Raw genomic sequence first — 23,550 nt, forward strand, 5'->3', positions numbered from 1 at the left:
GCTGGCCTGGATTCTCCAAGAGCTAGCGGTGTGTCATTCCATTTCACAAGACATGATGTAACAAGTTAGCCCAGAATGCTCCACGTACCTGTGCGACAGGGGGAATATTCCACTATCTTCCCCCCCTTCTTGAGATAGCACGTCCCAACGGGTTCTCTCTCCATCAACCCGAACGTGCTCCACTGGTAAAGAGGTGCGCAAGCCTGGGACACACAGAAACAGAACCTCAGGAATCAGCTGGCCCGTTTCGAGTTGACAAAGGACCAGCAAACTGAATCCACCCTCAAACCATTTTAAAGAGCCAACAGTCCTTTATTGTTCTATGAACTCAAAATAAAGCAGATCTTTATGTCCAGCGGTATGAGTGTCTGATACATTACAATAATACAGTTTAACGTAATGTCACTTCAATGGCCAATGACTGGCAGCGTAGCATAGTGATTAAGGAGCAGGAATCGTAACCGAAAGATTGTTGGTTTGATTTCCCACGGGGGCACTGCTGCTGTACCCCTGGAGCAAGGTACTTAATCCACAATTGCCTCAATTGGTAGCTGTATAAATGGATAACATGGTAAAAACCTGTAATTGGTGTAAGTTGCTCTGGATAAGAGTGTCTGCTAAATGCCAAAAATGTACTGTAATGTAAAGATTACTAGGCTATGATGGGCTGGCTGTGGTCTTGGTAGCAGGCCTCACAGAGTGGCTACTGAAAAGAGAGCTTGGGCCAGGAAGCTCACCAGTATGTTATCCCCCACAGACCGGACCGAAGCCCCAAACCACTGGTTGGACTTGAACTCCATTGGGATGCCATTGGCGTTCCTTCGGTCATCTGTAGAAGAAAGGGGGAAGGAAGAAAAAAAAAAGCGATGTAGTGAACTCTGAGGAAGAAAAACTTTCGTTCATGGGTGACTTGGTGCCCTTTCTGAGTAACAGAAGGCTAGAACATACTTACAAACTTGACACAGTCTTCCGGGTGACAGTAACAATAACAATGACCATTGCGTTCAGTGTTTGCAACTGAGTTCGGTGCAGCATTTTTGGAATATTTCTGAAGCAAAGGAAACAGAACCTTGTTTCTCCCTCCCTCTCTGACCTGTGAGGCCACAGACCCAACGGTGTTTTTTTCCCAGACAGGATATTAATCAGAAACAACACCCTCAGCAGCCTCTATTGTAAGTCCCTGTGTGGTGAAAACACGCCCTAATGATCCCAGACAGCTGAACTAATTCATAAGCCACACAAGTATCCCTTTGGCACACACTGCACCTTTATCGCTGTTCGATGAGGGGGCAGCAGTGTAGCATAGTGGTAAGGGGCAGGGCTTGTAGCCAAAAGGTTGCTGGTTCAATTCCCTGCTAGGGCATTGCTGCTGTACCGCTGGGCAAGGTATTTAACCTGGAATTGCCTCAGTAAATATCCATCTGTATGAACTGTAAGTCACTCTGAATAAGAGTGTCAGCTAAATGACAATAATGTAAAGCAATGATGATAACTTCACCTCTGAAAAATGCACATTTTATGGAAAGGATAGTTGGTGTGCTGAGCTGTACATGAGCAAGTCTCCATCTCCAGTGTTGTCCTCCTCAACACCAGATTTTTATTTAACAGCTCCTGCAATTAATCTCACACTATAAACTTCTCACCCAAATGCTGATCCCAAACCCATACTGGTTCTTAACGACCCAGCCGTTAAACCTACAGCTACGTGTTTGCCATGAAGACTTTTTTTGTTCTCTGCCAGCACTGTTCACTTTTAAAATGCAAAGGCTTGTTCAGACAGCTTATTCACCGCCTTTAGAGCTGCGCATGCACGTCTTTTTAAAACGAATCCATAAAACAAGAGACGTGTCATAAAGCCTCTCCCTGTTCAGCCCTGAACGAGCCAAGGGGCTCTGTCAGGAACCTGCCCAGGTATTACAAACACAGCCCGGCATCTGACCTAGCCCTGTTCAGCCCTGAACGAGCCGAGGGGCTCTGTCAGGAACCTGCCCAGGTATTACAAACACAGCTCGGCGTCTGACCTAGCCCTGTTCAGCCCTGAACGAGCCGAGGGGCTCTGTCAGGAACCTGCCCAGGTATTACAAACACAGCTCGGCGTCTGACCTAGCCCTGTTCAGCCCTGAACGAGCCGAGGGGCTCTGTCAGGAACCTGCCCAGGGGTGTTACAAACACAGCCCGGCGTCTGACCTAGCCCTGTTCAGCCCTGAACGAGCCGAGGGGCTCTGTCAGGAACCTGCCCAGGGGTGTTACAAACACAGCTCGGCGTCTGACCTAGCCCTGTTCAGCCCTGAACGAGCCGAGGGGCTCTGTCAGGAACCTGCCCAGGTATTACAAACACAGCTCGGCGTCTGACCTAGCCCTGTTCAGCCCTGAACGAGCCGAGGGGCTCTGTCAGGAACCTACCCAGGTATTACAAACACAGCTCGGCGTCTGACCTAGCCCTGTTCAGCCCTGAACGAGCCGAGGGGCTCTGTCAGGAACCTGCCCAGGGGTGTTACAAACACAGCCAGTGTCTGTTCTATTCCTGTTCAGGGGCAACAGGACACCTCAGCAAAAATGGCCACTGCCACACCTAGAGAATTTGGCTGGTTGCTAATCACTTTTGGACCCTGGGCTTTTGTATCTGCAATCCTGTTTGCCATGGTGTCGCATGCACTTAGTAGCTTTCCTCTCTTTGCTTCTATTGGCTAGATCATCTCCATGACACTGATATTCAGGTGTCCTGTGAGGCTTCCTACGATATGTTCGCTTATACAGATAAGCCACCATGATTCTGGATAGTAATTGTCTGAGAAATGACAGAAATTCATATATAATATGAGACTTACAGAGTGTGGTGGTGATGAGTATATATGTATATAGCTCCTGAGTGTCAACTGTGTGTGATAAAAAACAGTGTAATAAGGGACAGTACATAAACAGTCCAATTGCAAAGAGAGCCGTTTCAGATAAATGCAATTTAAATAGGCATCATCAGATAATTCACCTGATTATTTTTGTACTGAAATCTGTTACATATTCAGGAGTTATGGTTTTGGATTTTTGTGTTATGTATAAACAAAAACAATTCAGCTACACTCTTAGAATCGCCACCACACGAAAGCACAAGGCACCAGACCTCACCACACCCAGCCAACCCAAAGCCTGAGGGGTAAAAGTTCACACGCACACGTGCCTCCTTCAGCTCCTCAGAGTTTGATCTCTATTCTAGTGATCAACAATACTGACTAGAAGATTCATACCAATGACAATTAACTCTCTGAAAAGGATTTTTGACTCATCTTATTTTCAGAAGTTAGCAGGAAACACCTGACTGGAAAACAGTCGTTCTTCCTTCCTCCTTTGTCTCTGTACATCTTCAATGGCACATATGGCCAATGGTTAACAAAAAAAAAAAAGGCAACTCTTTGCTGACTAACTGAAAGATGAGCAGAGTGACTGCAAGGAAAGGTGGTCCACGGTTATCAGTTAATCACGGTTTGAGCGACAGAGCGGAACGTGAAATGATACATGTTGCAATTCCGAGGCGAAGAGCTTCTGTGTGTGCATGCCCGTGCAGAGACCTCTGCATTTCAACACATATTTGCTGCAGTCTTTCGTCTGTCCTGGCCTCACTGCTCCACACTGGAGCCAGCTGGTCATGGCAGGAGTGATCTGATCGTCTGACCTCTCGCACCTCCCGATGTGCGACTCTGTGGATTTCACTCATGGAAAGAGCGTGCCAACACAGACCCATGTCTGATTCAGTGACACACCCTGGCTTATCTGCAATTAAGCACTTAGCATCGGTGGAAGGGGGAGGAAGCAGCTGCTGTAACACTGTTCTTATTTTCGGCCGTTCACCAGCACCTTGGCAGGCCTCTCCTCAAGAAGCAATAACAATATCCCACGGGCAGGGAAACCAATCAGATCGCACTTCGGCTATGACCTCACAATAGGCCGAGAGACTCTGGGTGAGAACTCGGCTTCCGTGCGCACTGTGTAATTACAGTGCTTTTCCTCTACAGTCTCCTCCTGCTCACTGTAATCTACACTGATGCAGCCTTCCCTCATTAATCTAGAGGGTCAGCAAAACACAAAAGGCGCTATTGTCCCGACTTGGTCACTTTTCACAACAACACAAGCTGCGGCTCCAAGGCCACTGCGGCTCCAAGGGCACGGCTCCCCAGTTTCAGGACGCAAACAAGGCCATATAAGGGCCTGGGGGTAAAAAATTCCCCATAGACAGCTTGATGGACGGTCGATTTTGAAGCTCCAGTGTAGCGTCTTAGGAATTGTTTCCTACGTGGACTATGACACAGTGGTCAGCCTTGGAAACAAATGAACATTAGTTCCATTCCTGTTCTCTTCTATTTTGGACAGCCTGAGCTTTCTGAGGCACTGGGCACATGCTCCTTTAAGTTTGTCATCCTTCAAAACACTGGCAAAATAAAGGGATTTTAAATCAGGCATTTATTTCAAAAAACGCATCCGCAGAAGTGGCTTTGATGAAATGTGTTGACTATGAAAAACACATACTAGTCCTTTGCAAAGAAAAAAAAAATCTTAGTGGAGCAGAGACCAGCAATTAAGCAGTGCTTCCTTAAATATGCGCAAATTTTAGTTTAAAATGAAGATACGCAAACATGCAATTAAATCCTGGTGAGCTGACTGAATCCTACTCATAAGAAATGCAGGATTAAAATAAAAAAAAGACTGCTGTTTGTTTCTGGTGGGAACCCTAAGCATAGTCAGATAATCCACATGAAGGCCTTTGTGGAGAGGTCTTGTGAGGATCTTGGCTTGGCTCATACCATTTAGTCTGAGTTGCGCTGATCTCTGACAGCCACAGAATGCAGATGAGGGCTGTGACAAAAAAGTTACCCCCACCCCCAGCTCCCCACCCCAATATCTCCCACTTACTGTGGCAAGGAGCCCATATGATACAGAGGGAGGTGGCTGTTAATGCTCAGGGTTGCCAGATCCCCACCTATGAACGACCCTGTCCCCTGATAATAAGGACTTATTGATGGGTACATGGCTAACATGCAGATTTGTAAACACTGTGAGACATACCTGAGAACTAGTGATTGCCAATCAGCTTCATCCAGAAAACAATGGAGACATATTGATTTTACGGTTACTAGAAAATGAAAGAGCACTATTGATGTAGTTCTTCAGTAATAGGTGTGTGTTTACAGGTGTGAGTAAAGCATGAACGTGCATATGCGTGTGTGAGACTGTGCGTGTTGGCATGCGTTTGTGTGCGCACGTCAGTGAGTGCGGGTGCGTGCGTCTGAACATGAGCGTGCGCGCGGCGGTCCCTGCGTCATGAGATTCACTAAATCTTTTAAAAACCAAAACGTTTATCAGCTGCATACATCTTCCAGCTCCCTGCTCCCGTGGCATCACGCGGTAAAGACTGGTTTACAGAGGCTTGGCTTATTTCTAAACCATGGCGAAACCCACGCTCTTTCTGTCTTCTCCGGCACGGAGCGCAGCTGCGCAGCAATGCGTTTGGGGTACATCTGCTGCATTCCTGGATGAGTCCTGACATGAGCACAGATCGCTGCCTCTTTGTTCTGCAGCAAACACTTTTAACACACCTATTGAAAACATTTGGAGCAGAGCTGATTCACAGCGCCGTCCATTATTCGGTGCTTCGGGCAACAATTTCCCTCATAAACTGGACGTGTGTCTCACGTTTACAATTATAATGTCATTTTATTGCATGACTGCTGAAAAACTGTTTTAAACTGCGACTGTCTCTGTGTCTGTCTGTCTGTCTGTCTCTCTCACACACACACACACACACACACACATACGCGCGGTACTCTGTACTGGATACAACAATACTCGCTAGTAGCACGTTCGCTGGTTAAAATCTCATTGTGGTTAGTATTTCCATATATGGATGAGGTGCCACACCAGGGACCCAAAAGCAACGACCAAACGTTAAAATGTAACGAAAAAGTGATTAAGTACACACTAAAACGATTTTACAGTTAACGAGACTGTTGACAGAACTTACAAATAACAGAACTGCTGCACGAAGTAAAAAACGCATCTCACCTGTGTTGTCAAACTGTATTTGCTGACAAGCAGTGCTTGTTTGCCAAGGACAGCTGTATACCGCTCCCCTCTCTACCACAGCCGAAACAGATGTGTTGGCTTTCGGCGCCCCAATTAGAACATTTAACCTGGGAATGAACAGAAACAAATCAGGCCTGAATTACTTATTCAAGAGGACACAAAGCATTAAATTATTTACTTCTTTAGCAGCCAGCTATGACATTTCAAAAGAGTCGCTACGGTAAAATGTCTACACTCATCTCGTCTACCGCAATAACTAAGTGTAACATTTTGCCTGAAATGGTTAGCCTACACGGTTTTAAAAGTTCGTTAGTAAATATAGGGCTACCGCTTGGCTTTTCGACAAATAGTGAATAATGTTCTCGGTCGCAACAGTAAATTGGATGGGAAAACGGTGACCCATTGGATATACTGTTATCATGACTGACAGAAACTGAATGAAACACAGCAACAATAATGGTCACATTTTGTTTTGTAGGCAAAATAAAATCTTTCCAGGGCACTGCAACGAATGCATGCTACCTAGTTAGCGAACTCCTTCCACTTCGCTCGAACAACTGCAATATTCCACACGAAAACGATAAAAAATGCTGACAGGGAATTATCTGAAGACAAGAAATCAAAATCTCAGCAACTGATATGTTGCTCGAAATAACACTGATACGTCATATAGGGCAATGAAAACTTACTGTGTTTGGTCAGGTTTGAAGAAATCAACGGAAAATCCAAAATAGCTTCCCCGAGGACCAGAATAAACTGATGGATTGTCGATATCCAAGTTAAAAGAAGAGCTCCATTTAAAACACTGCAAGATCAGAGCCAAAGAAAAACAGAATTTGCGGCGTTTCTCCATGCTGGCTCGGGCGGTACTGTAGTCCTCAAACACGACACAACGGAGTGTTTAGATCTGCAAATGCCGCTGCTAAAACGATGAGCAGCACCTTTTGATGTAGTCCCTATCTGCATGCGAACGCATTTAATGACCCACAATGAATTCACACTCCCAGCCCACGGATGAGTAATTCTTCCATACGGACGGACAGACCGCAAACAGACATTTATTGTCACAGCATTTACATATTTGCCAACAGGAGAGTGTGTACAGTAGCCTAATCCGGCGTCTTTCTTCAGTCTCTTCAAAAATCACTGCCGCTCTGTTTTTTGATACTCCGGTTTCATGTGAACAAGTAGGGGAACAGCAAACGCATCCAACTACCCCTTGTACAGGAAGTGAGAACCACACAGAACCTCAAACGTAACGCACACTTCCGCAATCCTCCTTTTTCTCTATGGAGAACCAGCGGTGAGACAGTTTGTAGTCCACGGAATCAACGGCAATCTCTTCTCAATAGCTTTCCAGCTTGGCTAGCAAAGACGAATCAGTTACAGTTAATTGTAAAGTGTGACAAGGCTGTTGATGTCAAGTCACTCCCAAAGAAACCTGAATAAAAAAGGAATTGGGGGAAGGTTAACATGTCTCCCCTATTTTACACAACTCCCCATTTGACAGATATGGGAACAGCTCCACCGTCTGTCAGATTACGGAACAGCGACTCGGAGAAACAGGACGTAAAATACGCCGTGAACCTTGATTCCAAACCTCACATTGGCACTGTGTCATTGCCTATGATTCGCAAAGCTGAGTCGGCCTTTTTTGGGTGCATTGCGCAGCCAATACAGTTCGTATCGCATGTAAACACAATTTGACGCTACCGTCATAATTTCATGTCCGTTATAGAGGTAATCAGGGCAACAAAAAGTAAACCAAGCACTCTGATTTTTAACTGACACAAGTTTTGGGATAGCCGATAGGCTATTCTATGAGAATCCATTACAAAGCCAAGTGGAGTCCACCGACCTTGCCGTGTTAATATGACGAGAACAAACAATGACGACAATGAACTCGTCAGTTTTTTTTTTTTCCCTCCCGGAATGACCCAGTATTTAGCTAGTAAGTCAATCCTTAACCCAACAGGAATACATCTCATTCTCTCGCAGAGCCTTTTAGAGTCACACCCAGCCATCCTGCAACCACAGTGACTCATTCTCTCTGCAACAAGGTCGCATCCTGAAAGCCCCCACGGTGCTGGACAATTTCAGCTGACTTATCCCGGCTAGAGACACTTTGGTCATATTAGGCTCTGCCGCTGACTCGCCGCCGTAAGGGCGGCGATGAAGTACCGTCTAAAGAATGCGAGATGTAATTCCCCCGGGTTCCCTCTTTAAGGGCAGCTGAGTTTCAGCACACAGGGAAAGCATGGAATGCCTGTTCTGTTTTGCTTGGCGGACACAGAAAGGACAACCTCAACACCCCAAACCGCTCTCCCTCCATTAAAAAACGGCACATTTCACAGAGAGCCGTTTAACGGCAGAGCTAGTTCAGGTGATCAATCAAAGATTTATATATTAAAAAAACATACCTAAGACAGCAGAAAAATATTTTGTTTGTGATATTTTGGGAAGAAATTCAAATGTCAATATCGTCGGCGTTGTTCTCCCATGTTAACACACAAATTGACTTATAATTAGTTTCAAAGATTTGTTGCAGATTTTAAGGGTCTGAAATCCTCTGTACTAAAAACCGATAAAGAAAAACGCTGAGCAGCCGTTGCTTGCTTTGACGGTGTCAGCAAATAATTTCGCATACAAAAGAGGAAGAAGCAGCTTGATGTAGATTTGGAAAAGCTTTACATTACAACGAAGGAGAAAATATCCTTTGCCATGGAGAACAATTTTTCTAAAAGAAAATTAGATTGATTGTCATACGTCTATACTTTTGCAGTCTTTCTGATCTCTAAACCGAACTAGACAGTAACCGACAGGTGTAATTTGACAGTGTCCGTGTGACCGTTAGTGTGACAGCATTTTCATCAGGTGTTTGCTTCTGTAAAATTGTCTTGATTTATCTATTCCTACAACCTTTTGCCTAATGCACTTTTGTATTTCTGTATTTTCAAAACAGAGATAACTGGAAATGTTACTCATAATTTGAATGCCTTTGTACTGATAAGCGTGCATGAGCGCTTCGTCTGACCGCGCTGTAGCCTATTTCCTGTCAAACCTTTGTGATTTAAATTGGATCTGAAAAGATTATTTCAGAAACTGAATGACAGTGACGATCCAAATGTGTAATTGGAGTGCTGTTTCTCTTTCAACAGAGAACAATCGTCTTATTCGTCTTTCAAGTATTCACCGGCTTCTTTTGTTTAACAGGTGATACAGGAGGCAGCTGAATAATTTCACTCTTTACGCAGAACCACGAATGGGATGTGAGTGAAAGCGGGAGTCTGAATAGCAGAACACTCTTTACCCTATACCGTAGCAACATGCTATCGCACAGAAAGCACACCGCAGCCCCGGTCCGGGGAAAAAGCAGCTGCGAGACATTAACGCTCTCCAGAGACCCGAGGACGTTTCCGCAATGTAAAGCCGTCTCTTGCCCAAGCGCGGATTGCACACTGAAGTGTCTGATCCACAGTTTTGTCTGGGGGGGGGGGCGCTATAATTAGACCCCCTGGAAGCCACAGGCGTCGTATTAGCGCCCTCGGCGTGCAGCGGGTGCGGACAGAAGGACCAGCTGCAAGCAGTACGGAGGCACGACAGGAAGTTCCTTCACCACAATATCAGATTTTCGCAACCACACAGGGCATTGGTTTTCTCTGTGATAAGACCCGTGGCCCGTTTTTTAATACGTAGGTCTGAATTACATATAATTTGCCACTTGTTCTACAGGGCTTGTTCCACCTCCCTTACATTAGCTGGCGGGTCAGCTGTCGTATTGGGTGGGCTTATGATGGGCATAGAGATGAACCACCAAGGGCTGAATGACTTGTTTTCACTAGAACATTGTACACTCATGTTGGTAAGTTTCACACCATTAAATCAGCTTATGCTGCAGTGGTAACTTCTGAGCGTACTAGGATTTTCTCAAAAACAGAAATGGGGGAAAAGCTCAAAGAAGCAATTACTTCGCATTATTAGTTCACACATCCTGCACACGTAAATGAAGATCTGAAGTAGAGACAGTGGTTTGCTTTAGTTTGTGCCGGCTGTACAACCGTGCTTTGTGTTCATCACGTTTGCGTCAATGGCGGCAAGGTACCACGGCCACAGTACTGCCATATGGTGTTGTGGTCAGTTTCCATGAACAAGACTTTCCAGGGGTGTAGACGGATGTAAGCTGTGCACAGAAATCGTGAACCTGCATTTCTTATACTTCACATCATAGGAAATGCCTCTGTGATGACAAAATCATACCACCCCAAGGCATTTTTTTTTCAACGTGTTACAACGCCTAGAAACCGAGTATTAATCTCTGGCATCAAAAACGCTTGTTCTGGTTAGCTTTTCTATTACCGGCCTCTACAGAGCGGAAATTTCATGCTGAAATGCAGAACGGCTCTTTAGATCTGCATATTCTATGGGGAAGAAAGGCTCACATGTGCTAATACATAGGCCTTCTGAAAACTTAACTGCTGTTCACTGCTCTGGTACAGCTTAAGCTCATTCCACATGTCATGCTGGAAAGAGAGTAAGTGTTCCAAAATCCAGGAAGCTGAAAATGTCAGAGCTGCAGTAACACACTGTTGTATAGTACGATTGGATGAAGGAAATGTGTGTTCAGTAAGAGGCATTTAGGGGAGCAAATGCATGGATTTCAAAAGTTTTTCCTGTCTCAAACATAACTCTAAATATAAATTATATAATGAAAAAAAAGCAACATGGATTTAATATTTTAATTTTATTTACAACTCATCTTGGCATACTGGTGAAAGAAGATTTAAAATACACAAGGACAAATGCATTACATATTTAAATTTCCTGCTTGTTTTTTTGTTGTTGTTTTCGGTAACAGCCTGCAGAGGAACAGCCGAGCTGGAGCGGCGCTGCCATTTTTCCCTTGGAAAAGCGTCTCCCGATGAGCGGACCGGCAGACGCTCGGCCCCGCCCGCCCCAGGCTTCCTCACTCGCTGACGCTCAACGGTTCGTACAGCAGCTGGTTAGTCTGTCTCACCCACTGCCAGTCCTCCTGGTGTGAACGTCAAAGAGGCATGTATTCCCTGCAGGTTCCACCCCCTATGAAACATTTTACACCCCCCCCTCCCCAAAATTCATATGATTTTTTTTTTTTCATTTCATCACTGAAACAGTTCCTTTGTGCTCAAGCATCCATTTCATGGCAGCAACAAAAAGAAATTGATAATAATTTAAATCAAAAACCTGTGATCACTGAAGCTGTAAATCTGACAATTCAAATACAAGCTTTGGCAAAATACAATTGAGTAATGCATTATGAAACCTCAAGAAATATTTTAAAATCCTGATCCATACTGATAGCTCAAGAAGGTTTTATGTACATTCCCCCCCCCCAGAGATTTCAGACCATGTTCCAGCCATTACTAAGAAATGGACAAATCTATCCCAATGCCAGAAGAGCAAAACCTATGACTGTGCTTAGAGAGGGACTGATTGTTTGTAAATACCATTCAGCTGAGCAGGACAGAGAAACCAAAAATGGGCAGGAGATGGAGAGATGGCAGGTCTGCCGCGCCGGCTCCTCTGGAAGTCTGGGTGTGCAGGGACCTGGCGGGGTGGCGGGACTCCAGCATGAAGGTGATCCGCTGTGCAACGTTGTCCTTCCCCCCTCGTCCCGCGCCTCGTGCAGGCCGCAATGTCATTTTTCTCCCCCCACGGCCCCAACCTACTCCTCCAGGTCCAGTGTGTTAAGCTCCTCCTCCAGCTCGTCCAGGTCTTCTCCCGTGAAAAGGTTCTCATCCACGGGAACGTCCTCCTCGTCCTCGTCCTCGTCCTCGTCCGTGTCCTTTCCCTCGGGGGCCTCCTCGTTTTCATCCGAGCCACCCGAGGCCTCGTCCAGTTTGCTCTCTGAAGGAGGACCAAACCCCCCCCCACGGGGGGGAGAAGTGTTAGCGCAGGGGCATAACGCAAAGCAGCGGGTGATGCTAAACTAGACAGTCACTTCATGGTTTTCACAGTAGGTCTGTCATCAAGTTTATAATTATTTAACCCTTTCGTAGGTGACTTATTTTATGCCATGTAGTGCGCTTTCACCACCGCATTTGCTACACTTAACGTTAACTCACTGTTTCCTCAAAGCTAACGTTAGCTAGAATTTTTCCAATATAGTGTTCCAACCACACCGGTTTGACAATGCACGCAAAAGGGTTAAATCAATATTTACAAAGGTGCATCTCACATAAAGCACCATAAATACAGATCATGCACAGCAGATTAACGATTCCTCATCCATGTAAAGATACCATACAAGGCTGACATGACTGGAACGCAGATTAGGCAGCTCTGATCTGGTGTCTCCGTTTCTACGCAGCCAGTATCAGAGACAGTATGTTCAAAGCAATGCTCTAACACTGACCGTCTGTTTCGCTTGTTGGCGGAGGTTTCGCTGTGAACCTGTCCGCTGAGGCCACTGTGATTCCAGCGCAGTCCACCTCCTTCGGAACAAACCTGGCCAGATCGATGTCCTGAAAAGTGTCGTCTTCTACCACCTGCGAGAGGGACGTCCGTTAGCATCGTAATGCTAAGACCAACTGCATTTAAAGCCTATGCATTTTACATTCCATCCTACTAAGAATGAAGTGGTGTCAACTCAACATGAGATCCCTGAAACTCCCCTCCCTATATTAGCTTCCTGTTCTAGCTTACATCCGTGCTGTAAGATAGAACAGGAAGCTAATATAGTGGGATATGTTGTTCACAATAAAGTGATCCACCATGAAGGACTTATGCAGCATGTTAGTCATTTTACAACTTATCTCTGCATGATCACATGGTTCTGTTTACACAGGAAACGTTATCTCTGTTTGACCGGTCACACCGCCCCACCTCTTGTATGGTGTCATCTTCATCCTCCTCGTATTTTGTGTCGTCAGCCTCTTCGTCGTCGTCGTCCACCAGATCAGGGCGGAACTCAAACACTTCTCGTCCGCTGACCTATACAACCGCACCCAGGTTAGTGGCAATGTCCCGGGTCCTTACATGACACCCAGCAACAGCAAGATATTCTATTTCAGCATTCTGATCATTTATTCTAACAGTCGGAAAAGCGTGGCAACGAAAATAACTCAACACTCAAAAAATATTGCACGTTTTTGGATTTTACTGGGCCACGTGAGCAGATTTACTAACACTGAGTCAAATGTAAACAAGAATGATAAGACATTTGTCTCCTGTGTATTCTTCATTGATTTATTTTTTTTCTGACAGTATACTGAGATCATAATTTACTCAAGCTTGTTCGCCATATCAACAGGCAGCTCTCAGGTACACAGAGATTTGGCACCACCTTCTGGTCGAAAGTGGGAGAGGCCAGCCAGAACGCTAAGGAAAGAGATCACTGTTGCACTGTGACCATCGCCTCTTTCAGGAAGCTACACAGTTACTCTGTGTGAGTCACGGCCAAACTCACCCCCAGCGCCCTGCCGGCTTTGAAGTCAGCCCTCTTTCTCTCCATATCCTGTTCGGCTTTCTGCGCCTTCTCCTGCCTCTTCCTCTTCTTCCAGGCCAGGAACGACTCCAGCGTGATGCGGGTGACATTGGGTCCCAGGGCAGATCGCTGAAACGGTACATGGCATCACCCAATTACACCCAGTGCCCGAGGTCTCTCTGAGCTTCAGCCCAGAGAGGAGGAAAGACCGGGGCAGGCGCAGTGCACCTCAGTGTGTGCTCAATGCTGATGCCTACCGCAACACGTCACATTAAATAAAACAACACGCTGACAGCCAGAAACATCACTGCGCTTGTGTTTAATCCACAGTCTTCTATAATGTATAGGCCCTGGCTTGGATTACACAGACTCATATCACACAACCACCACGGGAAGACAGTGTAATAGATGTTCCATGTACCTCCCTAAAGCAAGCTAACAATTCCTTGTGTAAGTCACGGTGCTTAAGTGTCATCATCACTAGCCATCAAAGATAATGGCAGCAGCCTGCTTTCTCTCCATAGATAATGCAGGCTGCAAAGAGAGGTCTGGTTTACGTGTCACTGTGCTGCTGTGAGAGACATTACAAAAATAAAAATGCCTCCCCTGAGCGGAGGCAGTTACTGCCCCACCTTCAACACCAATCAGCGTCGTCTGCAAAATGATATGGATGAGCAGTAGCTCTAATGCTCTTCAGTTTCCACGTTTTCAAGCTGGCCACCACACAGAACACGCACCAAAATTCCCTCTGGAACGGACATGCACTACTCTGCCGCCCTTTAGAAACGGCTGCCAGACAGGGGAGACCTGAGGGACAGCTGAGTGCAGACACTGCTGGACACGGCGTTAGGGTCAGGTACGACACACTCCAGTGGAAATGCAATCCACCGCAAGCCACCTTGAACAGGCCCACGACCAACACCAGAATCTGACAGGGGAGAACGGGGCATTACTTTTCACTCCAAAACACTGTCCACCATCACTGTCCAAACACTTTTCTACCATCATGAATAGGAATTCTGAACTGTACTCACTAACTAGGTAAAGTCACAACAACTAAAACACTAACATTAAAATGCTCCTGCAGACTTGCTAAAACACCAATATGCAAATTTCCAATATTAACACCAAGCAATAATTCTCCAGACTTTTTCCTACATGCTGTGCCTTTTTATGTTAATTGCAGTCGAATGATCAGTTAATTCTTTGCATCAGAAAAAGCATCATATACTGCATCAGAACTCAACAATGTTCTCAGGCCGCCAGATTCAAGCTCATTGGGCATGATTACCTTATGGTGGCATTCTACCAGACAGAATCCAATATTCCAAATACCTCCAACAAAAGCTGAACTGCTGGCACATGTGAACGTCTCCATTTCGTAGAAAACATATGCTTATGCTCGTTTTCCTTCCTAACTGATTGGTACATTATGACATCATCATTAACGCTACCACACTGCATACATCGATTAACAGTCAACCACTTTTCAGTGACGTCTACTTTCAAACCCATATGGTATGACAGCGAATTAGCCTTATTATTAACTGTGGTAGGATGAAACAACATAACACTGGACACGTGCTCCATCAGACAAGAATGTTCAACAGAAGCATCTGGGCCTTTTGGCAGCACTGTGCCTTAATTATTTACACAAATCACTTTAAACATGTCTTAAAGATCTGTCCCATTAAGAAACTGCAAGAGATGAATCTACTCTATTAGGAAACCGCAACAGATGAAACCTACTTTATCGAGAGACCGTGACAGATGAATCTGTTCTGTCACGAACAACGCAACAGATGAATCCATTCTATTAAGAAACTGCAATGGATTAATCAATTCCATTAAGAAATAGCAACAGATGGATCAGCACTGACCTCGTTCTCTATCAGCTCTTCCAGGGAGATCTCCTCCTTCTTCTCCTCCTCCTTCTTGTCTTTCTTCAGCACGAACCCGGGAGGGAGCGCATGGCGGTACATGCAGCTGTCCCCCCCTCCAGGGCAAACCCAAAACCAGCCGTACTTGTTGTTCTCAATGGCATCGAGGAAATACTTGCAAACCTAGAGGGATGAGGGAAAGCCGCATCAGAGACACGCCGGCTGCTCAAAGCTGCCGGTCAGGCGGACAGTTAGGCCTGTAACTGATTTGCTTTTGCTTGTTGTGAATGTTTGCTGTGGCCTCGGAGACGAGTGACGGGAAAACACAACCCCGCGGCAAATGCTTACGATCTGAGTTTTCGCCTTCTTCTTCTCCGCCTCTCCATGCTTCTTGTTTACGACTTCCTCGAGCTTCTTCTCGTCCCAGTTTTCCATGGTGTCTGTTCAGCAACGGGGAATGTTAGAGACACTCGAAAGAGAGGTTTCTCTGGACATTCACTTCTTGCCCACAATTCTGCCAATATACTGAATGTCCACATTGAGATGTAACATCCACTGCCATCGTGCCATAGTTTGCTGGTGTTAAGTTAGAATCCGACAAACACCACACACTGACTGAGCTTTCCTTTTTGCAGACTGTACATTTTAAGTATATTGTTTTAGCAGACACCTTAATCCAAGGTGACTTATAAGGCCATTATGGCAAGAAACAAGTGCAGATAACAAGGCAAGGTAACCACAGGCAACAGAAGAGTTGAATGTCATGCCATTAATGCTCAGTGCTAAGCTAATACTCAGTTCACACATAAGTGAAGGTAGCTAGAAACAGTTATACAGTATAAAGTACTAGAACTGAAGCACGACAGTTAATGTACAGAGAGCTGCACACGCCTTAGAGCAGGTTAAATTTACATTATTACATTATTGTCATTTATCAGATGCTCCTACCCAGAGACACTTATATGTTACATTTTTTTACATTACATTTTTATCCATTTATACAGCCTGATATTTTTGGAGGCAACTGTGGGTTAAGTACCTTTCCCAAGTGTACAACAGCAGTGCCCCCATGGGGAATTGAACCAGCAACCAGTGGTTTCAGTGACTAGCACTGCTCTGGTACCACTCTGCGACACTGCTGAATGTGGACGGAAGGGGAGAGCTCTTGCCTTTCTCCAGGTCCTCATCCCTGCCGTCGACGTAGACGCTGCGTTTCTCGCATTTCCGCTCCAGCGACAGGTCGTGGGAGAACTTGCACTTGTCCCCTTTCGTGCACTGGCCTTGCTTGAAGAAGGCGCACAGCACCGACTTGGGGTCCACACCTGGAGAGAGAGAGAGAGAAAAATATAACACAACAAAATATCAGTCCAGAACTTATCAGACACAGCTTCCCAAATATATATTACAAAAAAGTTGTGACAAACTGACCATGTGTAGAAGCAAACTGAATACACACTTGTCTTTGAGACCAAGGCAGTTTTCACACAGACCTTGGCCTGGCCACAAAATCTGTGAAACCAGCAATGGTCCACACAGCAAATATGTAACTGTGAGATTAATTTTAATTCCTCATATCTTCTCAATAGACACAAACATTGGTGATATCCAGAAAAAGATACCAATCACAACAGACACAGCACAAATTAAATATCGCAAATTAATTATGATTATGATTATTAGTACATAATTACAATGATAACTGGTGCAAATCTAAAAATAAAACACATAGCTTTTGAATAAACTACATGTACAATATACTAACACTGAAATAAAGTCTAATTCTGAGAGAAACGCATTAAATACATGTGAATAATGACCACCCACTACACCTGTCTGTGTAGGCTGTTAACCAGCTCATCTGTAATTTGGGGTGCAGGGGGAAACCAAAGTGGATATACCTCTGAATGTGCTCTCTGTAAATACATCCACAAAAAAGACCCCAGGCCCCGAGGACGCAGACCCCAGGCCCCGAGGACGAAGACCCCAGGCCCCGAGGACGCAGACCCCAGGCCCCGAGGACGCAGACCCCAGGCCCCGAGGACGCAGACCCCAGGCCCCGAGGACGCAGGAGCACAGCACAGCAGCTGTACATTTCAGCGAGTGTCTGTCCCACCACAGAAATCTACATTCAAAACACCTGCTGTGGATTCAAAGCAACCCTGCAGCTCATCCCCAAGGTACCTTTGCTGACTTTCTGGGCGGCCACTACGGGTTTAAAAAGTTCATTCAGCTCAGTCAGCTCCTTCTTCTTGTCTACTTTCTTATTCTTCTCGCTTTCAGCAGCAGCGATCTAGGGCAATATTAGGCAAAAAAAAAAAGAGTTATTTTCTTCTCCAAGTTAATTGTCTTGTTTACAACTTTAAAATGTTTACAACGGCAGAAAATCGTCCCATTATAATAATTTATCTTGTGACAGCAGGATATATTTTTAGAGGAGACGACCAATTACACAAGTATCTCGCACGCAGATACCACAATATCAAACTCAACAATCCAAAGTGGTGTAACTGCACCTACCTGTCGGGCGTTTTGCTGGCCATACTTGACTTGGTGCGTGACAGCCTTAATGAACTTCTGCTGCTTGGCGCCCTTCTTGTTCTTCAAACCAAATGTCTTGTCCTGAAATTATAAAATTGTGTCTTAGCTACAAGACAGCAGTGGCAAGGCAGCAGTGTGGTGTAGCTGTAAAGAGCACGGCTTGTAACCGAAAGGTTGCTGGTTTGATTCCCCACTGGGGCACGGCTATTGTACCCTTGGGCAAGGTACTTAACTCAGAAATGCCTTATTAAATATCCACTTATATAAACGACAACTCAGAAATGCTTTATTAAATATCCACCTATATAAACAGACAGCTTGTAAAAACAGCAACCAATGTAAGTCGCTGTGGATAAGACGGTCTGCGAAATGACAGCAACGTAATTTAACGTAAAGACAGCAAATGACATTCCTGACAACAGCTCCACGTCAATATGAGAATATCCTGGAATATTGTAGCTTCCTAGCTACTGTTATTCTGACACACAAACACAATAAAGTTCATTGTGTCTGCGGCAATCACATAGCTAACTAGGGAATACACAGGCTAACGCTAACAGGCTGCCAAGATGACTGTGACCAAAACTAAGTCATAAAACATGGACGTGGTTTCAGCAAGCCACCTTCGGGAGTCAGGTTAGCTAACCAACAACCCTATCGACAATTTGCAAGGTTAACTGTCTTTAGAAAACCTGTCTGAGCGGACACAGCACAGCTAGCTAGTTATCCTGCTATCAGTCCAGGCCTCGCAGATACGAGCGTAAGCGATATTTTCGCTCATAGGTTAGCTGGACAGCTAACCTGCAGTGAGCTACTTTCTGGAATTAACGTCGGCTAGCTAAATACCTGGCTAACAGGAAAACTACACCAAAATCAATACTGAAAGTATTAAGTAACGCTGACGCAAGCTGAAATTTCTGGTTAGTTAGCAAGCTACATAGACAAACATCCGAGTGCTGTCATTTACCTGACACGTCTCAGTGCCAGCTAACTGAGTAATAGCTGGTGGCTAATAGCTAATACAGGGAAATCAGCGTTACAGCCGGTTACACCAGGCCGTGAATGCAGCATGGCCAGATGCACACCTCTTTGTAGCTCCGATAACCACCGTAGCCAGCTAGCGGATGTTTCCGTTTTTTTTTTTTGGCATAAACTCCCTTACCTCGATAATTTTTTCCTTCTTCTTTTCTTGTGTTTTCTTACTACCGGATGCCGCTTGAGCTGGTTTCTTCGGAGGCATTATCGATATAAAATGCGCAAGATTAAAACACGAGCGTCTCTATCCACAGCTGTGACGCGCTGTTGGTCTCCGTCCGGGGCCGAATGACAGAACCGCAAAGCACTGTGGGTAAGAAATTCCCTGTGAGGGGCACATGAGATTCAGCCATGGTTTTCCCCCTATCTCAGCAAGATTTTAAAAGTATATAATACATCTGCATGTAAAAAATGTCTTCTTTTTCCCTTTTTCTCTAATTCATCTTACAGCCTTTAAGGTACACACACCCGGCATTACAGACTTAATGTACATTGCTCTGGGCTGTGTAATGACGGTTGAAAGGTGTGTCATGATGCCCCACCAGGTATGAGGTAGTTGATATTTACCTGTATGAAAAGTACAGATTGCAAAATAGGCCTTTTAGAAAATATTCCCTGAATGTGCTATTAATGTAATGTAGAAAATGGACGCTGCCGATAGGATGCATATGTGTGCCATCACTGTCATCTAAAGTTTTACTAAAACTTTCAAGGACTGGAATTTGAAGGCACTTTAGTGAGACAGTGACCTTAACGTCTCATGCTATCTCTTGAAATTTGATAAGATTTGGGGGGGGGGAGTCAAAACAACATTTTTACGGTCAACATTTGAATCATCGGAATTCACATACACTTGGCTGAAGTGGCAATTGGAATTCAAAAACAAACATAAGAAACTTTGGCCTTTGACCCTGTAACTAGAAAATCAGAAGCGTCCTGGAGAATAGCACAGGCAAAAAGTTTCAGCAAAATCCATACATGACTGAAGCTGTCCTCTACACCAAAGACAATGTCAGTAAGAAAACAAAGATTCTTGACTAATTATGTTTTACATTTGTACATTACAATAACATATTTAAACTTCAAAAAAAGAAAAAAAAGAGAAAGAAATCGAAAACTGTCCTGCCGTTTCACAGGTTCTAGGATCGCTGCTGCTCGATCGCCATCTTGTGGCTTCCACTGGAAGCGGGCATTCTCTCCAAATCAAAACAAAACTTCCCAGAACCACCGGCGTGGGAGTAAAAATGACGCACACAGTGAAGTACTTGACAACGGCTCACACAGATCAGTGAGGTGAAGAAAAAAGATAGTTGCCACTACTACCCTTTACCATTTTGGATAAGCGTGTACAGTTAGACTTACTCAAAAACAAATAGGCTCTAAAACTAAAATAAATGAATACATGAAGCAATTATTTCATTTACATTATGATCATTATGAGCTATTATGATTAATAATTTTTAATGAATTATAGGATAAGAATTCTTATAAGTCATCTTCTGACAGATTTTGCTGTTCTATATGTTTTCAGTTCTGTAAACTGCAACAGAGTCATTGTTGTGAGGAGAGGAACTGAATCCTAAATGACAGCGCTTGTGGCCCCTGAGAAGAGATTCTGTCACATTTTCCTGCCTCTGTGGGTCATCACCAATACCTGTGACATCAACCTTGCCATGAACACCACAATCAAAGAGCTAGATCAGGAGGGTACTTACAAGTACGTAGGAATTGATGAAGGAGGTGGCATTCAACACTCAGCCATGAAGGAGAAAATTCAAAAAAAAAAAAAAATCCATTAGAGTCAGGATGGTACTGTGAAAAGTGAGCTTAATGCAGCTAACAAGTTTGAGGCCATTAATACATTAGCTATACCAGTAGTGACATATAGTTCTAACATCATCAACTGGAGCCTTAATGACATCAAAAGGATTGACACCAAAACAAGATAAAAAGCTGTCTGTGGAAAAAATTCAACACCTGAAAGCTGATGCTGACAGACGCTATATGCTAAGATCAGAAGGAGGACGTGGCTTATACCAAATGGAACTGACTCATAAAACTACAGCCGCTGGCTGTACTTCTCCAAATACTGAAATAGTGAAATGATAGTGAGAAGAAGTTATATTCCACAAAAAGAAGCTGCCAAGTACAAAACTGAACTCAAAATCTCTGATACTATACCAATCATTAATGAGGCAGCAAACAGCTACACCTGAAGAGTCAGAAAGAAAGCAAAGTTACTTGGGCAGCAACAACAACAAGAAACCTGAGAGGAGAAAGCAATGCATGGGAAATGCCCAAAAAGAATAAAGGAAGTAGACATGGACAAGCAAAAAAACAATTATTGAATCAAAAACTATGGACTGAAAATAGGAACAGAAGGATTGATCATTGCTGCCCAAGACCAGAGTCTTGCCACCAGATCCTACCACCATCGAATAATCAAAGATGCAACAGATCTGTTAAGCATGAACTGTGGTAAATTTGAGGAAACCATCGATCACATTATTTCAGGCTGCCCGGAATTGGCAAAAAACAGAATATCCAGACACAACAATATAACAATGTATCTGCACTGGAAAATCTATAAGGAATACATTATTTAGACAACAAACAAGGGGCATAGCAACACCAACTCAATACTGTGACTGAATCAAATGGACAACAATTTTACAATTTTATGGGATATGCCAATTCATACTGTCTGAGAAAGTGTGAACAGACCATATAATAGGATGATGATGATGATGATGATGATGATGATGATGATGATGATAATAATAATAATAATAATAATAACAACATTATCATCATCATTGTCATCTTCACATGTTTTGTAAATTGGGGGATTCTATAAACGTATAGATCTAATAGGAAAAAAAATGAATGAATGAATGAAGAAGAAATGCTCTAAAATGCTTTCGTGGCTGAAAGAGAGGAAGTCCTCTTTCTCAGTCCTGCAGATTGCCCTGTTTATCAATTCAGGACACCGCGGTTTTTGCACCACCGTGTCGGGAGTGCAGGCGACCTCCCTTTCACTTTTCGCGTAGTGGCGCAGCCGCCGAACATCTCCTGGTCGTTTTTAATTTGTCATGTCGCCTTCGCTGAGAAATAAACGCATGTGTAAATTAAAAGGCAGACCCACTGAGCAATATCATTTGGAAGTGATTTGATTTATCAACACAAGCTAAATATGTTCTGCCTGTCAGAGTGATTGATAGCGCCTAGTCACAAATGGACACCCCGCTGTAGGTAGCCGTCATTAACGGCAGCGTTTTTCACAAGTGAATGCGCTCTCTCTGGGCATATCAACTCCGCCGGTCCACGGCAAATGGGCTGCCGTTGATGGCTCCTCTCAGCTAACTGCCTCGCGGCTGGTTGGGAATAAATGATCGCGGAGCCCGGATGTCTGTCTTATAAGCAAGTTGTACTTCCACATATTCAAAGCGGTGTTTTAAGTGAGGGGTTTAGAAAAAAACATCGTCCTCTTAAGACCCAACGGCGCTTTAGTTTCTCTGGGGTTTGCAACTCAATAATACTCACAGTCCTATTAAATATTTAACACCGTGCTCTTTCATCGGACTGCGTGCTGTTCAGACAAATGCGTATAGATAAAAAATAGCAAATGCAAAAACCTTCTGGATTATGACAAAATCGATGGGTACAAAAAGAGCAACCACTGAAGCCATTCTGATATATTTATGTCCAAAGTAACCTGTAATTTGTTATATTACCCTATAGCTACAAAAAGTCACCTGTAGATTTACCAGATACAGAGATCTGAAAGCATAGAATAGGTTTCTGTTTAACAACATGAGGCAGGACGGTCTACTGCAAAGATGTAAGGCCCTGGCAACTTGCCATTCATGGGGGTGAAATGAGCACGATTCATGAACAAACAAACAAAAAAAACCCCACCAAACCTTGAACCAGTTATATCTTGCTATGTATCACTAGCACTGCGCTGTTCTCAGCCCTTTGTTGCACTGTGTCGCCTGTCATTCCTATATTTTATATTAATAAGTAAATAAGTGAGAAAATAAATAAATAAGTCAGTTGAATGACATGATTAGCAGCAGGGGCCGTTTCATAATCGGGGAAGGTTAATATCCATTCCAGAAATGTTAATGACTGTTGGGAAAATGTTGCACAGTAAAGGGCTTGCGAATACCACTGGACCCAGAGTGTTAAATATTACATTATGGGGAGTGTTTCTTTTTGAATTCCAAAGCCTCTTTAGCTGACGCAGCGTTTTTGACGCGCAAGCAAAGCATTACTCCCGCTAAACTCATGCGCTCACGATGAGGAAAAAAAAAGAAACGCTCAGTAATAAAAAGTCTCTCATTCATCTCGGCTTGTGACAATGAATTAAGATGAATGATTGCACTTGTGGAGCCGCAGAGGTAATCTCCCTGATTAGCAAATCTTTATCTGAAGAATCTTTATCTGAAGTGTTTTGCGAAGGATTTTTGACTGAGGTGTAGAGACCGGCAAAAACGCAATCATTCTGCCCAGGACTAATCACATCTTAGGACTGGGCTGCTGGGTATTTCATATAAATTG

General features: G+C 44.2%; 2 protein-coding genes across 2 annotated transcripts in view; both read right to left on the bottom strand.

The window, feature by feature from the left end:
- Positions 1 to 7,393, bottom strand: part of LOC118788926 (integrin alpha-V-like) — a 28,967-nt gene extending 21,574 nt beyond the window's left edge. Inside the window, exons 1-4 of the mRNA XM_036545140.1 lie at positions 6,762 to 7,393; positions 6,052 to 6,179; positions 738 to 829; positions 89 to 203 (exon numbers count right to left, since the gene is read on the bottom strand). Coding sequence (XP_036401033.1) covers positions 89 to 203; positions 738 to 829; positions 6,052 to 6,179; positions 6,762 to 6,925 — 499 coding nt within the window. The 5' untranslated portion in view covers positions 6,926 to 7,393. The remainder of the gene's footprint in view (positions 1 to 88; positions 204 to 737; positions 830 to 6,051; positions 6,180 to 6,761) is intronic.
- A 3,441-nt stretch (positions 7,394 to 10,834) lies between these two features.
- Positions 10,835 to 19,268, bottom strand: LOC118789091 (zinc finger CCCH domain-containing protein 15-like). The gene is made up of 10 exons (XM_036545402.1): positions 19,115 to 19,268; positions 17,932 to 18,033; positions 17,596 to 17,704; positions 16,584 to 16,736; positions 15,763 to 15,854; positions 15,415 to 15,597; positions 13,517 to 13,663; positions 12,934 to 13,041; positions 12,464 to 12,596; positions 10,835 to 11,955 (listed from the first exon to the last, which is right to left on the bottom strand). The coding sequence occupies exons 1-10, from the start codon at positions 19,190 to 19,192 to the stop codon at positions 11,774 to 11,776; spliced, it is 1,287 nt and encodes a 428-aa protein (XP_036401295.1). The 5' UTR covers positions 19,193 to 19,268; the 3' UTR covers positions 10,835 to 11,773.
- Positions 19,269 to 23,550: the final 4,282 nt, after the last annotated feature.

The sequence above is a fragment of the Megalops cyprinoides genome, chromosome 14 (assembly GCF_013368585.1).
Source record: "Megalops cyprinoides isolate fMegCyp1 chromosome 14, fMegCyp1.pri, whole genome shotgun sequence".
Taxonomy (NCBI): Eukaryota; Metazoa; Chordata; class Actinopteri; order Elopiformes; family Megalopidae; genus Megalops; species Megalops cyprinoides.

What these genes read in the sequence shown, in the direction of transcription:
- LOC118789091 (XM_036545402.1), bottom strand. Translation starts at nt 19,192, where the DNA reads ATGCCTCCGAAGAAACCAGCTCAAGCGGCATCCGGTAGTAAGAAAACA. An exon ending in AGAAGGAAAAAATTATCGAG is followed by an intron (nt 18,034 to 19,114) that starts GTAAGGGAGTTT and finishes TTATAATTTCAG; the next exon opens with GACAAGACATTTGGTTTGAA. An exon ending in AGAAGGCGAAAACTCAGATC is followed by an intron (nt 15,598 to 15,762) that starts GTAAGCATTTGC and finishes TCATCCCTCTAG; the next exon opens with GTTTGCAAGTATTTCCTCGA.